Source organism: Ptychodera flava, unplaced genomic scaffold (assembly GCF_041260155.1).
Source record: "Ptychodera flava strain L36383 unplaced genomic scaffold, AS_Pfla_20210202 Scaffold_46__1_contigs__length_1169225_pilon, whole genome shotgun sequence".
NCBI lineage: Eukaryota > Metazoa > Hemichordata > Enteropneusta > Ptychoderidae > Ptychodera > Ptychodera flava.
Genome location: NW_027248368.1, coordinates 1,006,682 through 1,029,557, shown reverse-complemented (window position 1 = coordinate 1,029,557; position 22,876 = coordinate 1,006,682). Strand labels below are relative to the sequence as shown.

General features: G+C 36.5%; 1 protein-coding gene across 1 annotated transcript; it reads left to right on the top strand.

Moving 5' to 3' along the window:
• The first annotated feature begins 1,387 nt into the window (after positions 1-1,387).
• LOC139128217 (uncharacterized) lies at positions 1,388-12,071 on the top strand. Its single transcript, XM_070694036.1, has 7 exons — positions 1,388-1,490; positions 1,944-2,137; positions 4,896-5,045; positions 6,461-6,566; positions 6,961-7,013; positions 10,586-10,703; positions 11,758-12,071. Exons 2-7 carry the CDS (start codon positions 1,956-1,958, stop codon positions 12,067-12,069), a joined length of 921 nt encoding a protein of 306 aa, XP_070550137.1. The 5' UTR covers positions 1,388-1,490; positions 1,944-1,955; the 3' UTR covers positions 12,070-12,071.
• The last annotated feature ends 10,805 nt before the right edge of the window (positions 12,072-22,876 follow it).

The following is a 22,876-nucleotide window of genomic DNA, read 5'->3' as shown; positions in this document are numbered from 1 at the left end:
CATATTTTATGATATCACCATGATCTCATAGGGTTATGCCTTTGTCCCTTCATGTTCTCCACCTGGGTTCATACGACTGTCCCCTTGATCTGACTCTCCAGGTCTATCATCACATGATACCCTATGCTCAAATTACCTACCCTCAGCCTTCACTTCATTGTGTTGTCTCCATCATGTGTGTTCGTACAGTCAAGTATCTCCTCGTATCACAACACATATGATCCCCTTAAGCTCTAGCTTCCCACGATCTACTGTCTGGTATTATTCCTTGCATGGACCCATCTATCCACATCAAAAACTGTCAACCCGACATATCTCCACACATTCTCTCTTTCTAGGGTTGACTGCAGTCGCTATTCCTTCGTTTGCACCCTTGATTCCATCCTGACCCACATAACCCAGGAATTCTGCGAGTTCCAAACTTTCAGCCTCGCAGAAGTATTCCAAATTTAGGACAGTTGCTTGACCTTGTTTTACTCACATCATATGCTACAAATCATACAATTTAGCTACTAAGATTTGTATGATTTGTAGCATGTTTCACAATATTACAGACATGTTATTGTCACACATATACTGCAACAAAATATTATAAATGATATAAAACTTGTCATTTATTATATCTGTTAACTAGGATAGTTGCATTGTTAAAAGTGCATGCAAGAATAACTTTGCATTTAACAACCATAAAATTTCTTTTTTTTTAGCGACACTCCATATGAAAGGCTACATTGTTTTCTACTTGGAACAGTTAAAGATCTTAGCACCATGACATTTAATCTCCTTTCGATGACCAGAAACAGACAATCGACTTGAAACTCAAGGTAGGTTGTGTTTGACATAAAGTTTTTTTTCCAAAATTAACAAAACTTGTGAAGCAAAATAATAAGGTAAAATGATTGTGCAGGTTGACACTCGGGTCATTGATTTTTCAAGTATAACTGGCATATACCATGGTTATAACATCTCTTCACTATAATTGTGATATGCGATATTCATGGGCATGCAGTGCTATTATAAGAGGTGTTACAGAAACAATTTAGGTCTGCTCATATGTTTGTATCAGGACAGGGCGGAAGTGTATGAAATCATCGAGAGTAATATTAACTTCACAATATGCCAAATGTTGTGATATGACCAGAACGTACAAGCTTCAAATAACAAATTGGCGAGTAATGTGTATTGAAATACTGTATAAGCATATTGGATGTCTGATATATTTTTGAAGGTTAATGTCCAGATGATTTAAAATTTTAAGTTTAATATAGATACAATATTGAATTTACAGTAGTATACTAATATTCATCATTTTATTTCCTTTATAATCTTAAGTCATATGATTGGACAGCTCACAGTGGTCGACTTAGCAGTATACAGGCTACAGATCTTTTGTTGGAAGAGAATTTAAATTATGGGCCCAAGTTGGAGTGTTTCTCTTGCATGAGTTCCTGTCAGAAGGGAAAAGGAAACTTTGGCAACTTTTGACAGAGGTAAATCATGTTTGCTTTAAAGACACTATAGCTGCGAATGTATAAAAAACTGATATCAAAATATCTCCCTTTTTCCAAAAAATTTTCTTTGACTTTGATTAAGACCCATTAGATAATGAAAAAGTATGTAACACTGTCATATGTGTTAAATAAAAATGTTTTAACCTCATTTTTTAATTTCCACCATTTTCAAAGGCTAGTCATGTGACAGAGAAAATAAAGATTACGACAATATTCAAGTAAATGGCATCAATGCTTGTTTCTGATGTGATCATGATGTGTATGTGCGAGAAATACTACTTGTACTTTTCTATATGAGGGTCTTTGAGTGCAGCGTCTTTTTATTATTCTGCCTGTTTAAATATGTAGTCATTATGCATAGCCCGAGAGATATATGTTTAATTCTTAAACCAATTTGTCATCGTCGATTCTTTCTATTTTGGTTTATTTTAGATATTTTGTGAGATGTACCAGGGTAAAGTTGAAAAGGACAGTCTTGAGCGTTTACAGGAGTTGGTAAGGAGGTTTGTAATGCTGGCAAAAGAAGAACATCCAGAGCTGCTGATGAAATCAAAAACACATATGCTTCTTCACTTCCCAACAAACATGAAAGATTTTGGCCCATCAAAATGCTACTGTACAGAAAGGTAGATACAACACATCTTAAACTAATGTAAAATTATAGGTGCATTTGTTAACACATACATACCAGTACATGCATGCATGCATGCATGAATCACATACACATACATATGTTATATACGAGTGTTTTTCACAGAGCCGACAACTTCGAGCCAAAGGTGAAAAGTTGTGCGAATTGTGAAAAACACGAGTATTACAATGACGTCAAAGTGAGCAATATACCATGGGATTATATATTTATCACATGAAACGTACTCTTATTTTTCTTTTGACGTAGATGGATCAAAATTATAGTAACAAATTGCATGAATTTCGTTGCGATTTGTGTTTTACTTACGGTCAGCTGGTCAATCCTGATCTCGGTCGTCAATGTTTTCGACTTACAGACTTTGATGTTTGCAGTGACATATATCTCTCCCCGTGGATACATCCTAATTTTACTCGATGGAAACTCTGTCTTGAGTGTTGTCTGAGTCAACTTTCAAAGTACATCAGATAACACAGCGCTGCACAGCTCAAAAGCTGATGTCTTCGATACAGCCTTACATGATACGCCGCGCTACTGGTTTGATTCCAGGCAAGAATTGTGGAGTATTTGTGTGATGAAGGAAATTTATCGTTGTTAGTCGAATGATTTTATGCTTGTGCCTCCAATGTCGCTTTCCTGAAGATTATACTGTACTCATTTATTCAGCTGAACTTACGTTGAGGTTTAGGTTTCGGATTTATCGCCAACTGAGATCACCAGGTACGACATCCACATTGAGCCGTACGACTCGACTGGATCCGCGACGTTACTGAGCAAAAATAAGATTATCGATAGTATCTCCATTTGATTCTCGGGAAAAGCTATAGTTTTGGCGACTCGAAATTTTATTAATCATGATGGTTCCATGTCTTGATTTATCGAGGCACTTTTTGTAAAAATGTCATGAGAGCTAGCGATCACGACAAATCGGTCTATGTCACATCGCGACCTGCATGTATTAAATTCACATCGCGACCTGCATGTATTAACCCTTTGAACCCGGCTCGGATAGAAATGTCCGATGACGTCATAGAGTAACAGGGGGTCAAGGTGCAAAGGGTTAAATTAAATAATAATTTAGTAGTCCTAAATGAAATCTACTAGTCCTGCTAAAGCAAAGCCAAATGTTGCTCTCATGTTGTAAAGAGGTGTATATGACCATTCTCATATTTTTTGTCGCAAAGGTTTTTAAACCCAATAACTAACTTTCATGCAAGACTAGCACATTTGCTTACTGCAAAATGTTTAACTTTGAATCATATATAAACCACAAAAATAACCTGAATGAAATGTCCTGTGTAGGAGGAGAGGTCATGAAAATAGCCTATTGCCATCAAGAATAAAATCAGACGTAGGAATGAATTTGTTGGAAAATTCTTCATAGCTCAGGTAGTGCGCCATTAATTTGCAAAGAACATGTTTGTTCATGGTGGGGACAGATTTGTTTCTCCAGAACTGAAATTCATACAGCCATTCACAAATGTTCCTGTGGAGTGCCTTCATATTTTTGACATATATCACATTTTAAAATTGACCAGCTTGTGGGAGGACCTCTCATTTGTAATAATGGTTTGTGAAAAATTTTGTTTTAATAGTAAAAATGTTGCATTTTACCATTTCATGTGCTTTTGCCAGTTACTGGTAACAAAATGTGATTAGCACAAAAATAACCAATGACTCCCAGAAGTGATTGGATACAACAGTCTGATACACCCATTTCATACGTTGTTTTTTCACTACTGTTTTAAGGTTCACTTCACTATTATTGCCCCAATAATTTACACTTTTCCACTAAAATGGCAAAACAATAAGTTGCTAGCACCAAGTTATTATCTGTGAGGAATTCCCTCACCTGTACAAGCAGTAGCAACTTGCCATAGCACTGTTTTGGCAAGCTAGATGGCTCTTTTTAAGATCAGCTTCAATCAAGCTAGGGGGTCTTGACTATATATGGAGGTCAGCATGTGGAGGCATTCTAAAGCAGGGTCAAGCTGGCTACGAACTATCGGAGGTGTTGTTTGGGAATGCCCCTGAAGAAATCTTGAGAAAAATCTTCTTTGAAAGGCAAGGATACAGTGTTTGAACGAAATTGTGGGGTTGCTCATGTTTTAGGCGAAGTGATGAGCTTCAAGCAAACCAAAATACACGACGTGGCAGACAATTCCGTTTGATGCTCAGCGTTGAGCCATGTTTCCCGGGGCCATGTTACTATGGCGTGTACAGTACAATTTGATTCTCCGTAGCAGGTAAACTGTTTCATTTTAAGTTGGTGATCAATAAAGTTTGCTTCACTGTTGTTCACTGTTCACTGTCCAATTTGTTTGGGTAAAAGTTAGTTTATTTTTATATAAAATGATCGAGGCTGGTTCATTCTTATCGAATGAGTGGCCCGGCGTCCCATTAGTTTTGTAGCGATAACTTTCCTGGACAAAACGGAACTTGATGTCAAGTTAGGTAAGGATTTGAAAGGAAAGCTGTTTGTTATATCTTTATCACTCTCCATGGGCCAAGGCACACTTGGGGTCAGTGTTATCACTCTGTGCCAGTCTGTGTATGTCAGTCTGACTGTATGTATGTCCATGTTTCATACAATTGTCGGCTTTTTTTAATAACTATATGGGAGCGAACAGTGATGTTGTCACTATTTTTTATTTTTGCAAGTATTGGCAAAGTGCACAAGGGGAAAGACAAATGCAACATATCTTTGTAACAATTAATTATATGTATCTTTTAAGGTGTGAACAGTTTATGGGACTGGTAAGAACAAGATGTATATACAGCAACTACCGAAATTTGTCCAGGGATGTTACAGCAGCTTTTGCTAAATTATTGACGATAGACTTCATTATGAGAGGAGGTGTCTGGCAAGAAGGAGTTCAAAGGAAGTAAGTCTAAGTGATGTTTGTTAGAATCATAAATGTTGGAAAAAATTTCTGAACAGTTATTTTGTCAATGACATGTAGAAGTGAGTTAAAGTACATGTATATCCATGCAATGAGGGTTTGATTTCTCCATGACACCAAACCTATTATTCTCATCATTTGTACATGAACTAGTATGGTATCCTAAGTTATAATGACAAATCATAACATTAACTCTCATTTTTATTTCACATTTTGTAGACCAGTGTGAGAATATAGTATAAGCTTTCGTTGGTGGCATCTATATATACATGTATATATTATATGTATAGTATGTCCATCAACATCGAAACCTTTCAAGCTGCTGCAGTTTTTAGCTTGGTATTTGTGTGTGTTGATGCTGACTGGGCTATAGATGGGATTTGTGAAACTAAAGTTTTCATTTTCCAAATTATGCAAATGAGCTAAACAAATGAGAAAATAGTCCAAAATTACTAAGTCAAGAACCACTGTCATTATTGCCTTGAGAATACTGGCATGTATGCAAGTTTTCCATGTAAGACACAAAAGAACTGAAGGATGTGAAATTTTGATCCAGGATAATTCCAGACGTTGTAATCACCCCATAACAATGGAAGGCATTTCACTATCTGTAACTAACTTAAGTGCTGTTTACATTTGAATGGTAGCACTCATAGCATTAATTAAAAAATACCCAAGGTTGTAAATAAATGTACTGCCATCTGGCCATTGTAGCTAAGTAAACGTGGTGGATACCAAGGGGTGGCACATTTGATATTCAGGAGGGGGTAGGGTCTAGAAGATTGATGAGGTAGCGTTACTTTTTTACCAGATCCTTTGTACATTTATTCCCAATCTGTACTTTATCCCCACTCTCCCACCTTTTCTTGTTGTCAAGCATTCATTTTATTAAACAAAACAGCACTGAGGATACATATGATGATGAGAAAGTGGCCGACTTCTGATATATTTCATTAACATCACTCTGAATGTTTAATGATATGGCCTTTGACCCTTTAAAGTGTGTGTGACCCTTGACCCCCACCCCTCAAAAAAATCTGGCTACTTGTGTTCACACTGTATTAGCCAGAAAGGCTAATCAAACCATGCATTGCTAAAGAGTTATATGCATGTTCCAAAAGACTACCTCCAGTACCTAAGTTGGAGATCTTATTGCTTTTCTCATTCTAATATTTCTTGAATAGATCAATTCAACCGAATGTGAGAACATAGTGTCCTTGACCGTATTTTTGTTTTTCTGGTTTAGATATTTCTTGAGTGTACAAATTCAAACAGAATGTCAGTTCAGTGTCTTTGAGGCTCTTTTTTCTTGGATTAATACATACTAAATAAGTAGTAGGTAAATGTTAGATGTTTTGATCTATTACAAAATCAAACTTGAATGCTTTTATTTGCAGACAGTGTGGACCCAGGTTAATCCAGTTATACAACTCCACACCAGTCCAGAGTCTTTTAAATAGTGACTGTACCATAAGTGGAAAAACACCCGGTCAACTTGCAATAGTAAGTTTTTTTCTGTTTCATTGAAAATATTTTTTTCACATGAACTAACATTTTTACCCAATATTCCTTGGTGTACAAATGATGAAAATGAAAACGAATAGTGAGAGATATAATTCCGTTTAACACCAGTTTACAGTCTGAAGTCTTAAAACAGAAACATGCATTGGTTTTCATTGATCTTCACATACAGAAGTTATTAAGACGACTCAGTGGTAGATGATGAAAGTTAACACCATGCAAAAAACAAAAGTGAATTCAAAAACTCACGTACTTTACATTTCGTGTTGAGAGAGTACACATTTTTGTTAATAATTACTATGGCTGGTATCTTTAAAATGAATCTGAGCAATGTGACATAAATATTGTTATATTTCCTTACTCTTTTCATTTGTAGAAGAATGCTGAGTCAGATGAGCTCAATGAAGAGGATATAATTTCAATTAGAAGGTAATGTATTAATAAGTCATGGACAGACAAGTCCATTCACAATCATATTATTTCATTGAAAATGGCCACTTGAACTCAACAATTTCAAATTTGGTATGTATCTTTGTTCTGATATCCACGTTTCACAATTCATCAACATAATATAAAATCCAAGATCTAATAATTGTATAAAGTACATCATGGCTTTTATATTGTGGTCCCATGTATACCTTGTGTAATGATTATGATGAAATCAACCAGTATTACAAGACGACAATGCCGATAGCAAACAATAAAAAAAATGTTTGGAAACTGTGAAGACCCTCTTCAGAATGGTGATTCCAAGTTAACTTGAATCAGTGTTTCCCCTGGGTTCAAAAATCTTGTAGCAAATTTGGCTACATGACCTAGAAAATTATTCCCTAAAATAAGATACTAGTATTCAGTTTGCCAAGGTGATACCATTATTGTCACAAATTATGTCATTTCTCTTTCATTAATGTGCAAAAATAAACATTTTTCCTGCATTTTCCACAAGTATGATGGAAATAAGCCCTGCTAGTGCTACTATGAATACTACGAGTCACACTAATTTATGGTTCAGATTACAAGTGCCAACAACAGCCACGAATACAACATAATTTGTCTGAATTTCAAGCAATACTGTCAAAAGTTTCGTGTGTTCAGCAATGTTTAGTAACAAACCTGAAATCGCAATCAGTGCTATACTGTATATCGCTATAGAACATGGTTGATTTCTTTTTCAAACGCGTACATTTGATTTACGCTTGAATTTAATAAGTGATGCTAGTACAACGTATCAATGGCGCTCATGTTACGGGTCATCGACAAGGACGTCAGTGGTTATTCAAAGCCAGCTTGAATCATGCCACGATTGCGGGAATAACAGATCATAAATCAAAATGTTCACGTCTATTACATTAACAGAGTTATAACATATCAAATATATAACCTTTTGATATCAAGAAACAACTTTGTTTCACTCATGATCAATTTAAATGCTCAAAGATTGTGACAAGAGTTGCGTATTTGCTCAATGTGAATGCAGAAGTAAACCGACTCAGCCGGGTGAGCGAGTGCATAATCTTAAAGTCCGTTGACGATGTCACGTCGCAATACACTGAAAATTATCTTGCGTTTATCTTTAAAGCCATTACTTGGGTATAAAAGGCAGCTTAACTTCAGTGGGTTCATTGTTTCGAATGACTGACACATGGAAGCAACGCGAGCAACTGCTCCAGAAAACTGGCAAAAATCTTATCCACGGAGATAAATATAGCGCTGTGCCACCATAGTACCTTTTGTGAATACTTTTGACATAAGGTTGTGAGCCAAATACTGTCTGTTTTACAGTTTCAAGCGGCTTATTGATGAAAAATCTCTTTCTGTACACGGTCAGTGGCGTCGACAACATAGCCATTGACAATTTCAAACTGCTGTCAATCACGAAGTGACGCGCAGAACGTGCTAACGATCAAACATTTGCTAGTGTACACGGATCACTTACGAAATACACAATGAAAAAAATTCCCCAAATAAATAGCATTCAATCAATAAAATCCCGAAATCGGCCGAAGACATACTGCCGCAGTTTAGCTAAGAACGTTTTCATTCAATATTTCATAAGACTTTGCTTGTGACAATGCGCATATTTTAGGTATGTGTGTACGGCAAAAACCAGTGTAGTATTTACGGTAGTTCTCTTTTTGGAAGATGTGGTGGCCCTCAAAAGGGCCGTTTGGTTTGTGTCGAAGACACGACTTATTGCCAACGGTGACCAATTTACGAGCGATTCGGAGGATTTGGGTACGGGGACCGTATGAGCTGCAAAACACAATCGGGCATAATTTCCCTCTTTGTGACAACAGCCCCTTCGGTCCGCATCACGGCATCACAGGGTCTATATATGGCTGACTTTCAACGGTTATGATTATTGCAGCGTTTTTGCCGGTACTGGTCGTTCCACTGTTTGCTTCACGCCGACGTCCCTTGTAACTTGTAGGTTTTTACAACTCTCGTTTCATTGTAAATTTCCGTGTGAAATTTTGCCCCCGCGTATATTTCGGTCGAACTGACATTTATTTATTCCGTATATTAATCCTTTTTACCTAAGTATCGTGGCTTTTTCGATGAATATTGAATGACAGCACATCCTGCTGAACGATTTCCACCTCCCTTTGTGATCGCATTCAATAGCATATTCACGCACCGCGGTGAGATCGATCTTGACAGGACGAGTGACCGGAACCAAATGTGCTGTATTCCCTTCCACACAGTAGTTATGGCCGGCTACAGTGGGCCCATGGCCGTGCATCGCCGGCAAACTAAGCGTTTGGGACATCACGAGAGAATTTTTTTTTCCAGTCTGTGAGCGGTTGAGTGAGTCAGGTAGGCATAGATCGGAATTGAGTTGATTTCGACCGAAAGTAGTGTTTCATGCACGGTCCAAATTGGGACAGCGGTGGCCGGCTTTGTCTGCAGGTCTGTGTGGCATGCAGTCAGTAGGACTGTGGTGGGAGGCCGTATAACGCCGGGAACACTCAGCATCGTACGCAGAGCTATGTACTCGGTTTTTCTTGGTTCACTCGGTATCGTACATGAATACTGAGCGTAAGGAATATGACAGCAAAAACTAACTACCGTTTTTGTAACATCGTCTGTTATGTTCGCTTATAGATTTGTATTCAAACAAAACTGTCTGGATTAGGAATTCCATAGAAGTGGGTTCTTATCGAAGCCGATAATGGATTAAACACGAAGTCAACATGGGTTTGCCTTCATTATTCATTGCCACTCCCGGACCCAGGGATCGCAAGCGATGGCTTTAAGGAAGCCAATTCACACAAGTTTCTAATGTCAGTGAAGATATTTTATTGGTGATAGCAATACATTACAAACAATTTGGCTGTTCAGGAGTATCTTACTTGATCTGACTACATTCAAAAAAAGCCATGCGTATGTTTTTGACTATGTCGATACCTTCCCTTCCAAATTCACAGTCAACTTTCCTACTCTGATCATAATCTTTATCCATTTCATAGCTTTACTTGTGCTTTGAACTTGCGTTTTGGGTGGTTTCTCGCCCCGTATTAGTAGAGCAGCCAAAGTCAAAAATCAAAGTTTGCCGCTCTTGCTTGGTTTCACCATGGAGGTCACTATGGTCCTTCACTGTTGATGACATCATGACTGTCACTGCACTGAGTAATCCGTAGGGACATTGTGCACAGTCCTACCTAAACTTTGCAACATTTTAGTCAACTAGTCATGTGGTACTTTTGGTTTGTGAGCAAATGAGTTACAATTTTATTTGTAACTATTTGTGTTACAAATAAGATCTCCTGATGCATAAGGCCTGGGATGCATGGAGATGAAGTATTACGTCTCAAGTTGTATGCAAGACAGTGTGCACACAGACAAGGTTATGATGTCAGAGACCAATTTTTGAACGGCAAGTTTGAGTATTTTTTGCCAAAATCTTATCACCAAATGCTACTTTTTTTGCATTTGCAATTTGGTGATTGGGCAGCGGATACAGTACTCAATAAAAATGTATTGCATTCATTTCATTTCAGGCTTGTCGGTTTTGATCTAGAGGTCAAAGACATCGTAAACTATGGTGGTGTTGTACCATCTGAAAGAAGGCTGATACGACTTGGTCAAAAGATCAAGTATACTGATGACTCCGGAATTGTAAGTTATTCAATTGTTCCCACCCTTTTGACTTTCAATATCATAATCCACATGCACTTTTCATTCAAGATTTGACAAATATCTAGTCACTACCATTTTAGACATTGGAAATTGAACTGACTCATAATAAGATGTGAAAATGTTCAACATCTAGTAGTCATTTAGGATTCATTAACAATGTTCAATACACTGGTATTTGAGAGATGTTCTACTGAAGTGTTTAGATATTTAATGAGACAATGCACTCAGTTTTCTAGAAAATTAATATTCATAAAATGCTATCAATTTTGCCCGTTGAAGGGTTTTTAGCTTTATTTTATAATTAAGCAATAAAGCACACCCAGCGATGATATACCACCAGATTTTTAACAGTTCACGACATATATGCACGAGCAATAGCGAGTGCATATATCAAGTTAACTGGTCAAAATGGAGTGGTATACCGTCACTATGTGTTATCTATTGCTATTATACCGTAACAGTATATTGAAATTGTGGCGTGGAATGTCAAAAACGGGTTTTTGCTAAAGCTGAGAGCTCGCGTGTATTCCAGTCGTGGTATTTTGCCAATATACCACGGTTCTTTTCACGTCTCAACTAATGAGATCGTTTTATTTGCGCCATCGATATACTGATATGATATAATGGTTTTTAGAGGTTCTTTGTGTTATATGTCAGTAGTTCTTGTTCGACTATAAGATATATGTTGAAAAACCTTCAAACAAACTTGTCAATGTTGTCTATCACTTTTCTAAAGTGTACCATAATTGTTGACAATAGAATTCTAATACTAACGTAAATTAATCTGTTGGACATTAAAAATGCAGATACTTAATGCATAGAATGAGTTGATAAATTAAATTCAGTGCATGCAAATATGCTTTCGGTGACATTTATATAGACCCCAGATGACACAACATGTGTGTAGTTGCATGTGTAACTATTATCCAGCGATACCACCTAATGTTGACCTGTAATGTAGGGCCATATGCATATTTTTCATTTTGCATACACATTGAAACTGATTAACATGTATCCTTATCTTCTTTTATAGGTCTCATATGGCATCTTGAGGAAATGTGTAAATGTGAAGGGGAGAAATGTTGTAGGGATACAGACCTTCACTAACATAAATAGATATTGCGTATACAACTGTTTAGTTTTAAAACTTACAAATGATATTATTTACATAGATTCAGTGAAAGTTGTTGGGCACGCATGTGTGCAACACATTTGTGAAAAAACTACATGTAGGGTTATTATTGTGTCAAAGAAAATAATTAACAAAATAATAAGAGAAAAAAAGTTTCAACACAATGAAAATTACTTATTTTACAGGATTAATAAATTCATTATCAGTTCATAAGATTGGGGCATGTGGGACGGGATGGGCTTAATATTTTTGAAACAACTGACATCACTTCGTTTTTTGTTAGTTTTTTTTTTGGCAAAAGGTCCATATTTCTTTCTTTCTTTAATGAAGTAGACTTTGTTTTGTGTACAAGTGCAGTACTGTCTGCTCTGTGCTATTTTGTGTCTATATTTATAACAATTAACTGAGTATTACAAATTTTGGCCTAGTGTTATTGGATTGTATATTGATATGATTGTAATTATTAAGCCTTTGCATGTCAGAGTACTCACAGGGAAACCCCCAAAAATGGTGCAACTGTATACGCAATATCTATTTATGGTCCCCCAATGTCATCATTCAGTCAGTCTACATGTTTGCCAGTCTTTCTGTCCGTCGGTCCAACTGTAGACCAAACTTGTGAATCTAAGAATAAGAATAACAATGATTTTACTTTGACCTATGAAAATACTTCTGACATTTTAACATGCACATTTTTAGGGATGTTTGCACTTTCATATATCAAAACATACTTTTTCCACAGTATGCTTGTCCAAAAGCATTTTAATTTGTAAAATTAGTGGTGCAATCTTCCTCTAAATCATGTATTTTAGATATTTTACCCTGGAGATATGTATATGAACGTGCACCTTTTACCACACATCTTTTAAACTGTTCATTTCAATGGGCAATGTTGCGGATATTTGTAAAATGGCAATTGCTCGACCTTTGATAAAAAATCCTACTCCTTGATCTGTACTTCAAAATTATCAGCCTGTTTCAAATTTATGCTTTTTATCGAAATATACCAAGAACCATGGGGAACCCCACACTGTAAACTAACAATGCATTGTTGCAGATCAGTTGAAAAGCTATTTGACAGAAAAGCAATTATATGCAAAGGTGTCATGCAACATATTGCATGTATCACAGCCCAGAGACTGCCCTCCTCTGTGTTCAGAATGGTGTTATGATGGCTTTAGATTCTGGTAAGGATGTAATTATAATAATGCTTGACTTGTCAGCAGCCTTTGATACTCTTGACTACGAGATTTGCTTCATAGATTAGAATATTGTTTTGGTGTATCCGATCATATTTGACATGTCATTTACGTGTGTCTATTAATTCCACCACTTCAGAAGCTGTTATTTTACAGTGTGGGGTTCCCCAAGGTTCTGTACAAGGGCACATACTATTTACGTTGTACACTTCCCCTCTTGATGTTATCATTTCTATCCATGGTTTAAAGTACATGTACATGTTATATTTGGAAGATTCTCAAGTCTATATAATCTTGTCATAATCTTGAAAATGTTACATTAGACCATGAACAGTGTGTAATTGATATCCGTCAATGGATGACGTCAAACATACTAATTCTAAACAAAAACCAAGATGGTTCAGTTTTCGTCACAGTTTCGTAAAGATGGAATCTGAGTCGGCACATTTGTTATAATTCAATCAACGTCAGTAAGAAACCTAGGGATCACTATGATGCTTGATTCCGATGGTTTGCATAAAATTGGAAAAATTCGTACCTTATTCATGCAAAAACTGCAGAGTAATTGGTACGTGGTTTTGTAACATCGAGACTGGATAATTGTAATAGCCTCCTTTATGGAATTCCAAATTACCAGATAGAAAAATTCAGTCTGTCCGAAATGCCGCTGCTCGCCTAAATACCAGCACAAACAAACTTTAACATATTTCACCTGTTCTTGCTGAATTTCGTTGGTTACTGGTAAAGGAACGGATTAAGTTTAAAATAATCATCCTTACTTTCAAAATTCTAAGCGGCAATTGTCCAGATTACTTGAGGTCCTTGATCGATAAAAAGACACCACTTCATTATACATACTCTTCTTTCACTGAATAATCTTTCAACTAGGTGTAATACAAGGTACACTACTTCAAATCATGTTTTTTGTGCTTTTCCAGTTGCTGCCTCCATGTTGTGGAATGAATTCCTTTTTGACATTACTGTACGAGATTGTTCGTTTGTGACATTGTCTCTTTTATTCGCCACTTAAAACTTGTCTGTTTAGAGACTATTATGCTACCACTTTGTGATCTGTAAATTTTTACTTTTTGATCAGAGTACCGAGACGTAATGTAGAGCCCTTTTAAGAAATAAATAGTAATAATAGTAATATAATAATAATAATAATAATAATTTAACTTACAGATTCATCATAAGAAAAGTCTGTTTTGTGTTATGCGCACATAAAGATGAAGAAATTTCAACAATGTTCAAATGTATGTATTATAGAATATTCATTGAAGGGAAGTGTATACCTTCAGTGAAAGAAATTGGGAATAAATTGATGTATTTTCATGTGACACCATTTTGTACATTACCAGTAAGGTACATTAAAGAATAAACCACTCTGTACAAAGATACTTAGAAATGTGTGGCTTTATTTATGTGTGTATTTGCATTCATAAAATACTTTGAAGTGTATGCTTTAAGTTGAAATTAGTTGAAAAAAAAATAATTGATAAACATTTTAACATATTGACAATGCTTTATGTGATAAAATGAGTCCATAGATCCAATGGCTGGTACATGGGTGTAAAATAAAATGGCTGGTACAGGGCTGTAATAATGCATGGTACAGGACTTATAATTTCAGGGGTGCTTTATACACAGCCGTTACAGGGCTGTGCACATCACTGTACCACTGATAATTATGCACACATATGGTACATGGCTGTAGTTAAAAGACAGATTACATAGGTGGCAAGGCACATTTCTGTTTCAGCAGTGTTGTGCGCATTCATGTAACAGAGGCTAATTTTGCACATCCATGGTACACAGATGTAAATTGCAGGCCTGTAACAGGACTATGTAAAAATTGTCCATGCTACAGGACTGTGTACCACATAGCTGTTGCAGTGTTGTGCTCCTCTAGGCTGTACTAGGATGCTGACACAGCCCTGTTACAGGGGTGTGCACATCCTAGTACAGGGGTGTGCAAGGTTCTCTGTGAAACCCTTTAATCTGTCCAAGTCCTAGATAGATAGTTCATCTTCCGCAAGTCTAGTCACACCGTGGTTTATTTCACTGATTGAATCGAAAAGGCATTCGAGACGAACGTAGGATCCTACCAGGAAACGTTACCTCTATTCACCTCTTTTGGTTTTCAATATGTTTCTCTCGCATATACTTTTAGAAACACTCATAAAAATTTTTTCTTATATACCATTGCATAAATACTCTCTCCTAATAGGTCGATGTCTACGTTTAGGCGACACATAGGGCTACGCTTGGGCTATTTGTGTGTTTGTTTTAAAGGTGTGTCGGTGGACAAAACGTTTTTTGTGCAGTCAAAATTCAAATTTTATGAGCCCTTATCACATCGAGGGGCTGTGTAATCTGATATAAACACGATTGGAACTAATTTTGGATAATTGGATCTTCATATTTTTCAAATTTCTCAAAAATGTTAGGTGCCCTATAGCTGAATGTCTCAATATTACAATTACTCATGAAAACTAGTCTGTAACGTAAAAAGAAAAGCAGATGAGCTTACATTTGCAGATTTTAAAGACAATACATCAGCATCCAATTATCCCAAATTAGTTCCAATCGTGTTTATTGTAATAGACGGGAATTAAGTCTTCATTGATTCGGCTTTTTCTAGCTTGTATAATAAAGACCCCTAAACAGTTTCGCCTCACATGCAAAATCGCAAGACATAAGGGGCAAAATTGCTATAACTCATGAACTATGGGTTGGATTGCGTTGCACGGTTATTTAGTATTTCACTCGAATGATCTGGTTTGTTTGTGATCAGTATGAGATGGGGATACTACCAATGGAAAGGCTCAATTATGCTCAAGGTTAAATGGAATGGAATATCAATCTGAGTTTTCAATACACGAAAATGTGTTGAATACACATCAGAGACGGAAAAATGACAGCGCTGAATTTGATCGCACTATAGAGATACTTAGGTTAACTTATGGCAGAAGTTGATGCGCTTTTGATAATAATTTGATTGCATACATTTCTAAAATCCTGTCTAAAACTTTGATAACGTATCATAACTTATTATATTAACCTATGCCTTCGGATATTATTGCCAAGCTAGGCAAATAATTATGTGAATGTTATTTAAAACTAGTAAAGATCATATTCAATCAAAACAAATGATTTTCAGTCCTTGTAGGATGATAATAAGTGAAGAACTACGTTACTATGATGCTTATTTCTTCCGCATATCGATTTTCAGTATTTGCACTTCCTTCATAATACCACACCATAATAAACGATGCATCAAAGGAACTCTGCCAATGTAAACTTATTCCGAAACAGTCGGTTTTGTTCGAAAGACCGACGTCCTAACTTCGATACATAGATAAAGTATGGTTTTGTAACTCACCTCCTAGTGGAAATAAGTTTGGTTCGACGATGAAAGAAATCCTCGACGCTGTACATTTGAGTATGATTTCCACAAATCAGTACATTAGGGCTACATCGTGCACTTTTTTGATTCAGTGGGGAGTCGAGACGCGACGCCCAGTGTAGTTTGCCGCTCGTAAAAATGAAGCTAGTATTCGTTCAAAGCAAATAAGGTGATGAATCTTCAAAAGGTATGTCAGATATTCTTTTCCAAGTGTGGACTTTAACAAACGAGGCTGTTTCAATGATGTGGATCAAGAATGACGAATGAAAACAACAATAACTCCTGCGACTGCGACGAAAGTTGACATTAGTTGCAACGAGTAGTGTCAGCGTCCAGCTGTCACTGGATCATCCCACTTCTGGAGTATTTCGAAACTGCACGTTTTCTGGTACAGTTAATGTCCAAATTATCCATCAAAATAGCACCTTTGACATAACTGTACAACCTATGAATGTTGCGGTGATTGACACATACCGTACAGAGTGAGATAAAATCCTTATTTAGAACGGCAAAAAAAGCCAGGACTATTGTCCTTCTGCCTTTGAACTCTTGACCCATTTTCTGCGTCTGCAGCGTATCGTTTTAACAAGTTATTATTTTGTGTTTGCGTTGTAATATGAATAAAATGCAATGCTAATGAAAGTATGCGTATGTTGTCAACTTAATCCAAACATCTAAATGCTCGGTCTCTGGCGCTGAATTTCCGTCGTTCAATCCCTCAGATGCCCGTTTTTCTGCATTGTTGGCTTAAAGTGACGGGAATACCCCGATAAGATGACAGGGAACAGAACTGGATAAAACATAATAATATCAATAAACCCCACCTCAGTCGAGTAGACCCTCGATTTTGGTACAGTTCGTGACATACAGCACTGGCCGATATAGCGAGTGCTCTCTGTTGCGAATTGTACCAAAATCTTATGTATACCCGCCTGAGGCGGAGGTTACTGCTTAACTATTTTAAAATCCATAACGGTTTGTTTTCAGCTTTTTCCTTTTCAATCATGGTTATAATATGAATAATTGGCATTAGTTTTATTGTTTTCGTCGATTATGTGATAGAAATCAAAAATTTCCTTTCGAAGGCTTGCATTTTCTTGGGCGTTCAACAAATACCTGTTGTGTTATGAGGCTCGTGCATTCTTTGCCGGAGATACCATTGTAGGTCAGTTATTATATCGCTTATTGGATTGATATAGTCACAGTGTTGCCCGGATAACTTCCCATTGTGCTGTATTCAGTCTCTTGAATTTTATTATAATGCTTGGCAGCTATTTGAATTTTGTCACCTTTAGTAGCCCCTACAAAACGTTCCTGATCAGCCGATGGGATGAAGTACCACCCTTCAGTGATGAATTGTATAAAAAACTGCTTATAAGTCACTTGCAAGCTCTGTGTATTGGATCCATTACATCCTGCTTTGACAGTCTTTAGTTTGAAGAACGTCTTTAATGTTGCTGATTTATTGAATTTCTTTCTTTAAATACAGTTGCAGGTCTCAGTCCTGACAGTATGCAGATCTTGAAATGCTTTGAATTAGGTACTTTCTTGGCAGAGATGCACTTGACACTCAGTGTTTGACTGTGGTGGGTCATGTCTTGGTAGATAGTCATTTTTTTTTCATTTTTGATATATCAAATCATGAAGAAGTGTCGTGATTAAACCTATGCCCTATCATGAACCATCTATCGTCACTGTGCATTATTGGCAACCAGTAAAAGAGAAACCAGGATAACGATGACCATTAAGAACAATATACATATCAGATTATAACGACAAATCTACTCGACAACGTGATATTTTTGTGGCAGTGGTGGACTCGACTATGGTCTGCAGCCTAGGCCGAGTTATTGCTTTTTACATGGTCCAGTACGAATATTGTTTGCTTTTCTACCCTTTCACTTGTGATATCCAAAGGTAGCCATTATATCACTGGTACAGAAATTTGCGAGAAATTTGCGAGAAATGGACACTTTCTCGGGGTTTTTTTTTTGCGAGAAGTAAGCGAGAATACATACTTTCTCGCAATAACTTAGCGAGAATTTAATTTTCTCGCAATCAGCTGGCGAGAACTGTGTTTTCTCGCTCAGCATCTGCGAGAAACTGAATTCTCGCAATCAATCAGCGAGAATTTTGTTTTCTCGCTCTGCATCTGCGAGAAATTGTATTCTTCTGTGTAAGCATTTCACAAAAATTTCACAATTTCTCGCAGATGCAGAGCGAGAAAACATAGTTCTCGCTGACTGATTGCGAGAATTCAATTTCTCGCAGATGCATGCGAGAAAGCACAGTTCTCGCAGCTTGATCGCGAGAAAGTATGTATTCTCGCTTACTTCTCGCAATACAGCGAGAAAGTGTCCATTTCTCGCAAATTTCTCGCAAATTTCTGTACTAGTGTTTTGAACTTATATAATGAATGAAATCTTTTCATGGAAAGCAACGACGAAATCAAATCTATAACTGACATGATGTCGATGCAGCAGAAATACGAACCTTGAACAATCTGAGACTTTGGTTGTATTGCAAAGATGCATGATAATGACTGTGTACCTCAAAACAATTTTTTTATTGACACGATTGATGATATATTATACATGATAAAGAAAATACGGTGTGTGTAGCAGGAGACGACAGTGCCAGTAGTAACCAGTAGTAATTTGATTACTCAGGTGTGCATAGTAATAAGGCAAAGATTTCCGATCTCAGGCAGTGCTCTTTATAAGGTTTCAACAAAGGCTAATTACTGGCAACCAGCCCATGAGAGTGTTGCAGTGTGCAATGCAATGAAAATGTGCAATGCAGATTAGTTTGAAGATAATGATGTTATTATGCGTGTAGTGAAAGTGGGTGATAAACATGATGACGATAATAATGATGATGAATTTTATAATGATAATCACGCAGAGGATTCCAGTTCAAGATAGACTTGTCGTGATGAGAGTAGAAGTAGCGACCAAGGCAATTACTGGCAAGCAGACGCTTGAGGGTGTTGCCCGAACGTAAATCGAGGAGCTGCGCTAATCTGACCATGCAGATGAGACGATTAGGCAAGGTGTTAATGGAATACGACGATGTATTATAGATATTAACAAAGGTTTGAAGGTGAACTAACAAAGTGTTATATTGTAGCAACAATAACGAAATTCGCCTTCACTATCACTGTGAAGGTGGCACTCAACCAACACATTTTTTCCCCAAACCAAGTCTGTGTATCAAATATGATATTAAACCCTCATACTGTATATTTTCAAAAAGGGAGAATCTGAAGATTGATAAGACAGCAATAGTGTATATATTTGACGGAAATAACCATAAAGTTTGGCATTAATAACGAAACTAAATTAATTCAAAAACGTGATACCACAGTAAAAATTGTAATATATATCACCTGAAACTAGAGCTTAGGTACGACAAGGATGACACTAATATGCAAAAATTTACAGTTCTTTCTCATCCAACATACGGCTACTTGTCGTGCTAAAAGGTGACCCTATACTACTATTTAAACCTTGATTACGTTAAAAACTGAAAAATTGAATGAATCGTCACAGTAAAGTGATCTTCAGCGAAATACACTGTGTTATGTGCAACGCCCTGAAGTACTTACTTCCTGGTGAAGTAGTGTAGAATAAAGAATTCTAAAATAGTGAGAAGTACATATTCGGTGATAAGAAAACATGTTCTAAAATTAAATGTTCACGCAAACTTCAGTAATATATAATGACAATTCAAAACAATGAGCCTGTTCTCCAAATGCCTTAATCAAAGATGTTTAGTATGGTAAATTCAGAGGTATTAATTACAAATAAAATATCTAATTACAAAATGCGGCGGAAAAAGACAAAATTACTTTTCCCCTTGCACAGAAATGTCAAAGACATCAAGGTTATAGACAGTGGCGAGAAGTACAAAATGTAATACAAATTCTGGAATACACATTAAATATGTATTCATCAAAGCTACTACTTTGGAATTGGGGTGTTTACAACATTATCGATATAAAATGTGTGACTTCAATTTTGTGGCAGACTGAATGGACCGTGCTTACAGTTTTCAAATTTCGAAATTATGACCTTTTTCAGATTATCTAAATGATCATAAGTGTTTTAGACCCTGACCGGCCTACAGCTAAAGCTTGAACATTGTATCTATACACTCACAGCGAATATGAGCAAATTTTTAACTAATGCTTTAATCAATGGTTCAATCCAATTATTAATACAAATGTATGAATTACAACTTTAGACCCGTCGCTCTAATTCTTACTTTCCCAGCTTGAGTGTTAGATGTGAAATCCTTACACGAACATGTCCATTACATAGAGGTGAAAACCAGTATGTTTAGTCAACCGATGATCGAGTATAACTGAAAAACAATCTAATAATTACTCGAAATCAAGCAAGACAATATTGTAATTTACGACCATGAATTTAACACTTCCAATGCAGTTTTATTAATTCACATGTAAGAGTCCCGTTTAAACATGGGGGCAGAAATTCATTGTAGTTTGATTAAAATGAACATTTGTTATACTCAAAGAACTGCAGTACCTGTATACAGAACAAGAATGTAATATGTGCAGCCTTGCATATGCACTCCTTAAACTACAGAAAACGTCATCAAATGTGTCTTGTCCTAGAGAATAAGAACAGATTTATCAATCAATGAGAATATGGCCGTTAAACAGCTTTGTCGGGCGCACATTGCTTTTTGGCGACGTTTTTGTATAAACGGCATTTTAATATATTCCTCACTGATAAATGACGTTCAGACTGTTATCAATTCCATCACGATAAACGATTTTACCGTCTTCAAACACTGCAATGAACTCGGGGTCGCCGTCGACAGTTACGTCTGTCTCGTATTCACCCTGCGAGTTAAAATCTGTATTTCATTCTGATCTGCTATATACACGCTTTCTCCCACACCTTCTCTAGTTTTCTTAACACTGACTCCACGTGGATGTTCTAGATGATCATGTCCGAATGCGTACAGCATGTTTAGATCTCTGTCCAAAACATAGATACAATGTTCATCTTGACTCGATACTATGAGTTGATCTTTGCTGTTCATGGCAAGCGAGTATGGTCGACTAATCTGTTTACTTGATATCTTTTTACCATCCTCGTTATATTTAATCACAAATCCAGAGAAGTCTGCCACAAATATAGTGTCGTCTGGGCCAAGGCATATCTGAGGATAACTCACATCACCAAGGTCTATTATTTTTTTCAACTTACACCGTGAATCACACACTATAATGCAATTGTTGACATTGTCGGCAATGTAATAAAAATTCATTTTAGACATTTTCACATCTATTGGTCTAAAACTCTTTTGCAAGCCATGAAAAGTGAACGCTGATATGATCTGTGCAGTGTCTACCTCTATTGTCTTCACACTGCCAGGCTGGTCATCATCTTCGTCTCCATTGCTGCAGCAAACCACTTGCTCATGTTGGTTTATCGTCATTCCAGCAAGATTGCAGACTTCTCCCGGTCCCGTACCATGTCTTGATATCTTTCTGACAGTATCCTTCTTTGGAATACCTGTGCAAATATATCGTGGTTTGTAGATGGCAGTTTATTCGAATGAAAATCTCAGCTTCAAAATTATGCAAAAGGTTAAAATGCGAAATTAAATAGTTCAAAAATTAAAAAGCTCAAGAACTATTGTAAGGCTATTTTACACGTTTCAAACAAAAACCTGGCTATGCTATATTAATCTTTGTTTATATTTGGTCATATTTGATACTTTTTGAAATTAACTCATTAATTGCGTCATATGTAAAGCAATGCAAACAAAAAGGGCCTACGATTTTGTCTTTCTTGCATATGGGTTATATTCCCTCTGTCATCGGTTTGGAAACACGGCTGGTTTCTGTGTGACAAAGCTTGATATAGATAGACGTCGACAGTAATTGACACTTTGTCAATGTTGTGAATGGTGTTGACATAACATGTCATGTTTACCAGTTGAATTACAACGTTTTCATGTATTTAATACCTTTGGTGTAAATATCACAAACCTGATTGCTGTAGTACCTTAAATAAACTTCTTACTTTGAATTATTTCAAATTTTTGTACACTGTACTTACATGAAATATGTATATTGGTGACAAAATTGCTGCATTGTGGTTTCCCTGTTTTTAAGATGACATTTTTGAATTTACGTATTGAAGGAACTTTGCAAATTGACGATGTATATCTTGGTCAACTAAGAGTAATGTTGATGGAACTTGCTCTATACATTGAAAAAGTAAAAACGCCAGGTAAATTGATGATCAGCAAAGGTGATAGATCGATAGATAGATAGATATATAGTAGATAGATAGGTAGATAGATGGATAGATTGATGGATAGATAGATAGAAAGCCTATTTTAATTTGTACAAACCTTGATTGAGTAGGTC

Bases quoted from the DNA above. Each gene is read 5' to 3' on its own strand.
- LOC139128217 (XM_070694036.1), top strand. From the start codon at position 1,956: ATGTACCAGGGTAAAGTTGAAAAGGACAGTCTTGAGCGTTTACAGGAG. The intron at 2,138-4,895 runs GTAGATACAACA...GTATCTTTTAAG, and splicing joins AAATGCTACTGTACAGAAAG to GTGTGAACAGTTTATGGGAC. The intron at 6,567-6,960 runs GTAAGTTTTTTT...TTTCATTTGTAG, and splicing joins CACCCGGTCAACTTGCAATA to AAGAATGCTGAGTCAGATGA.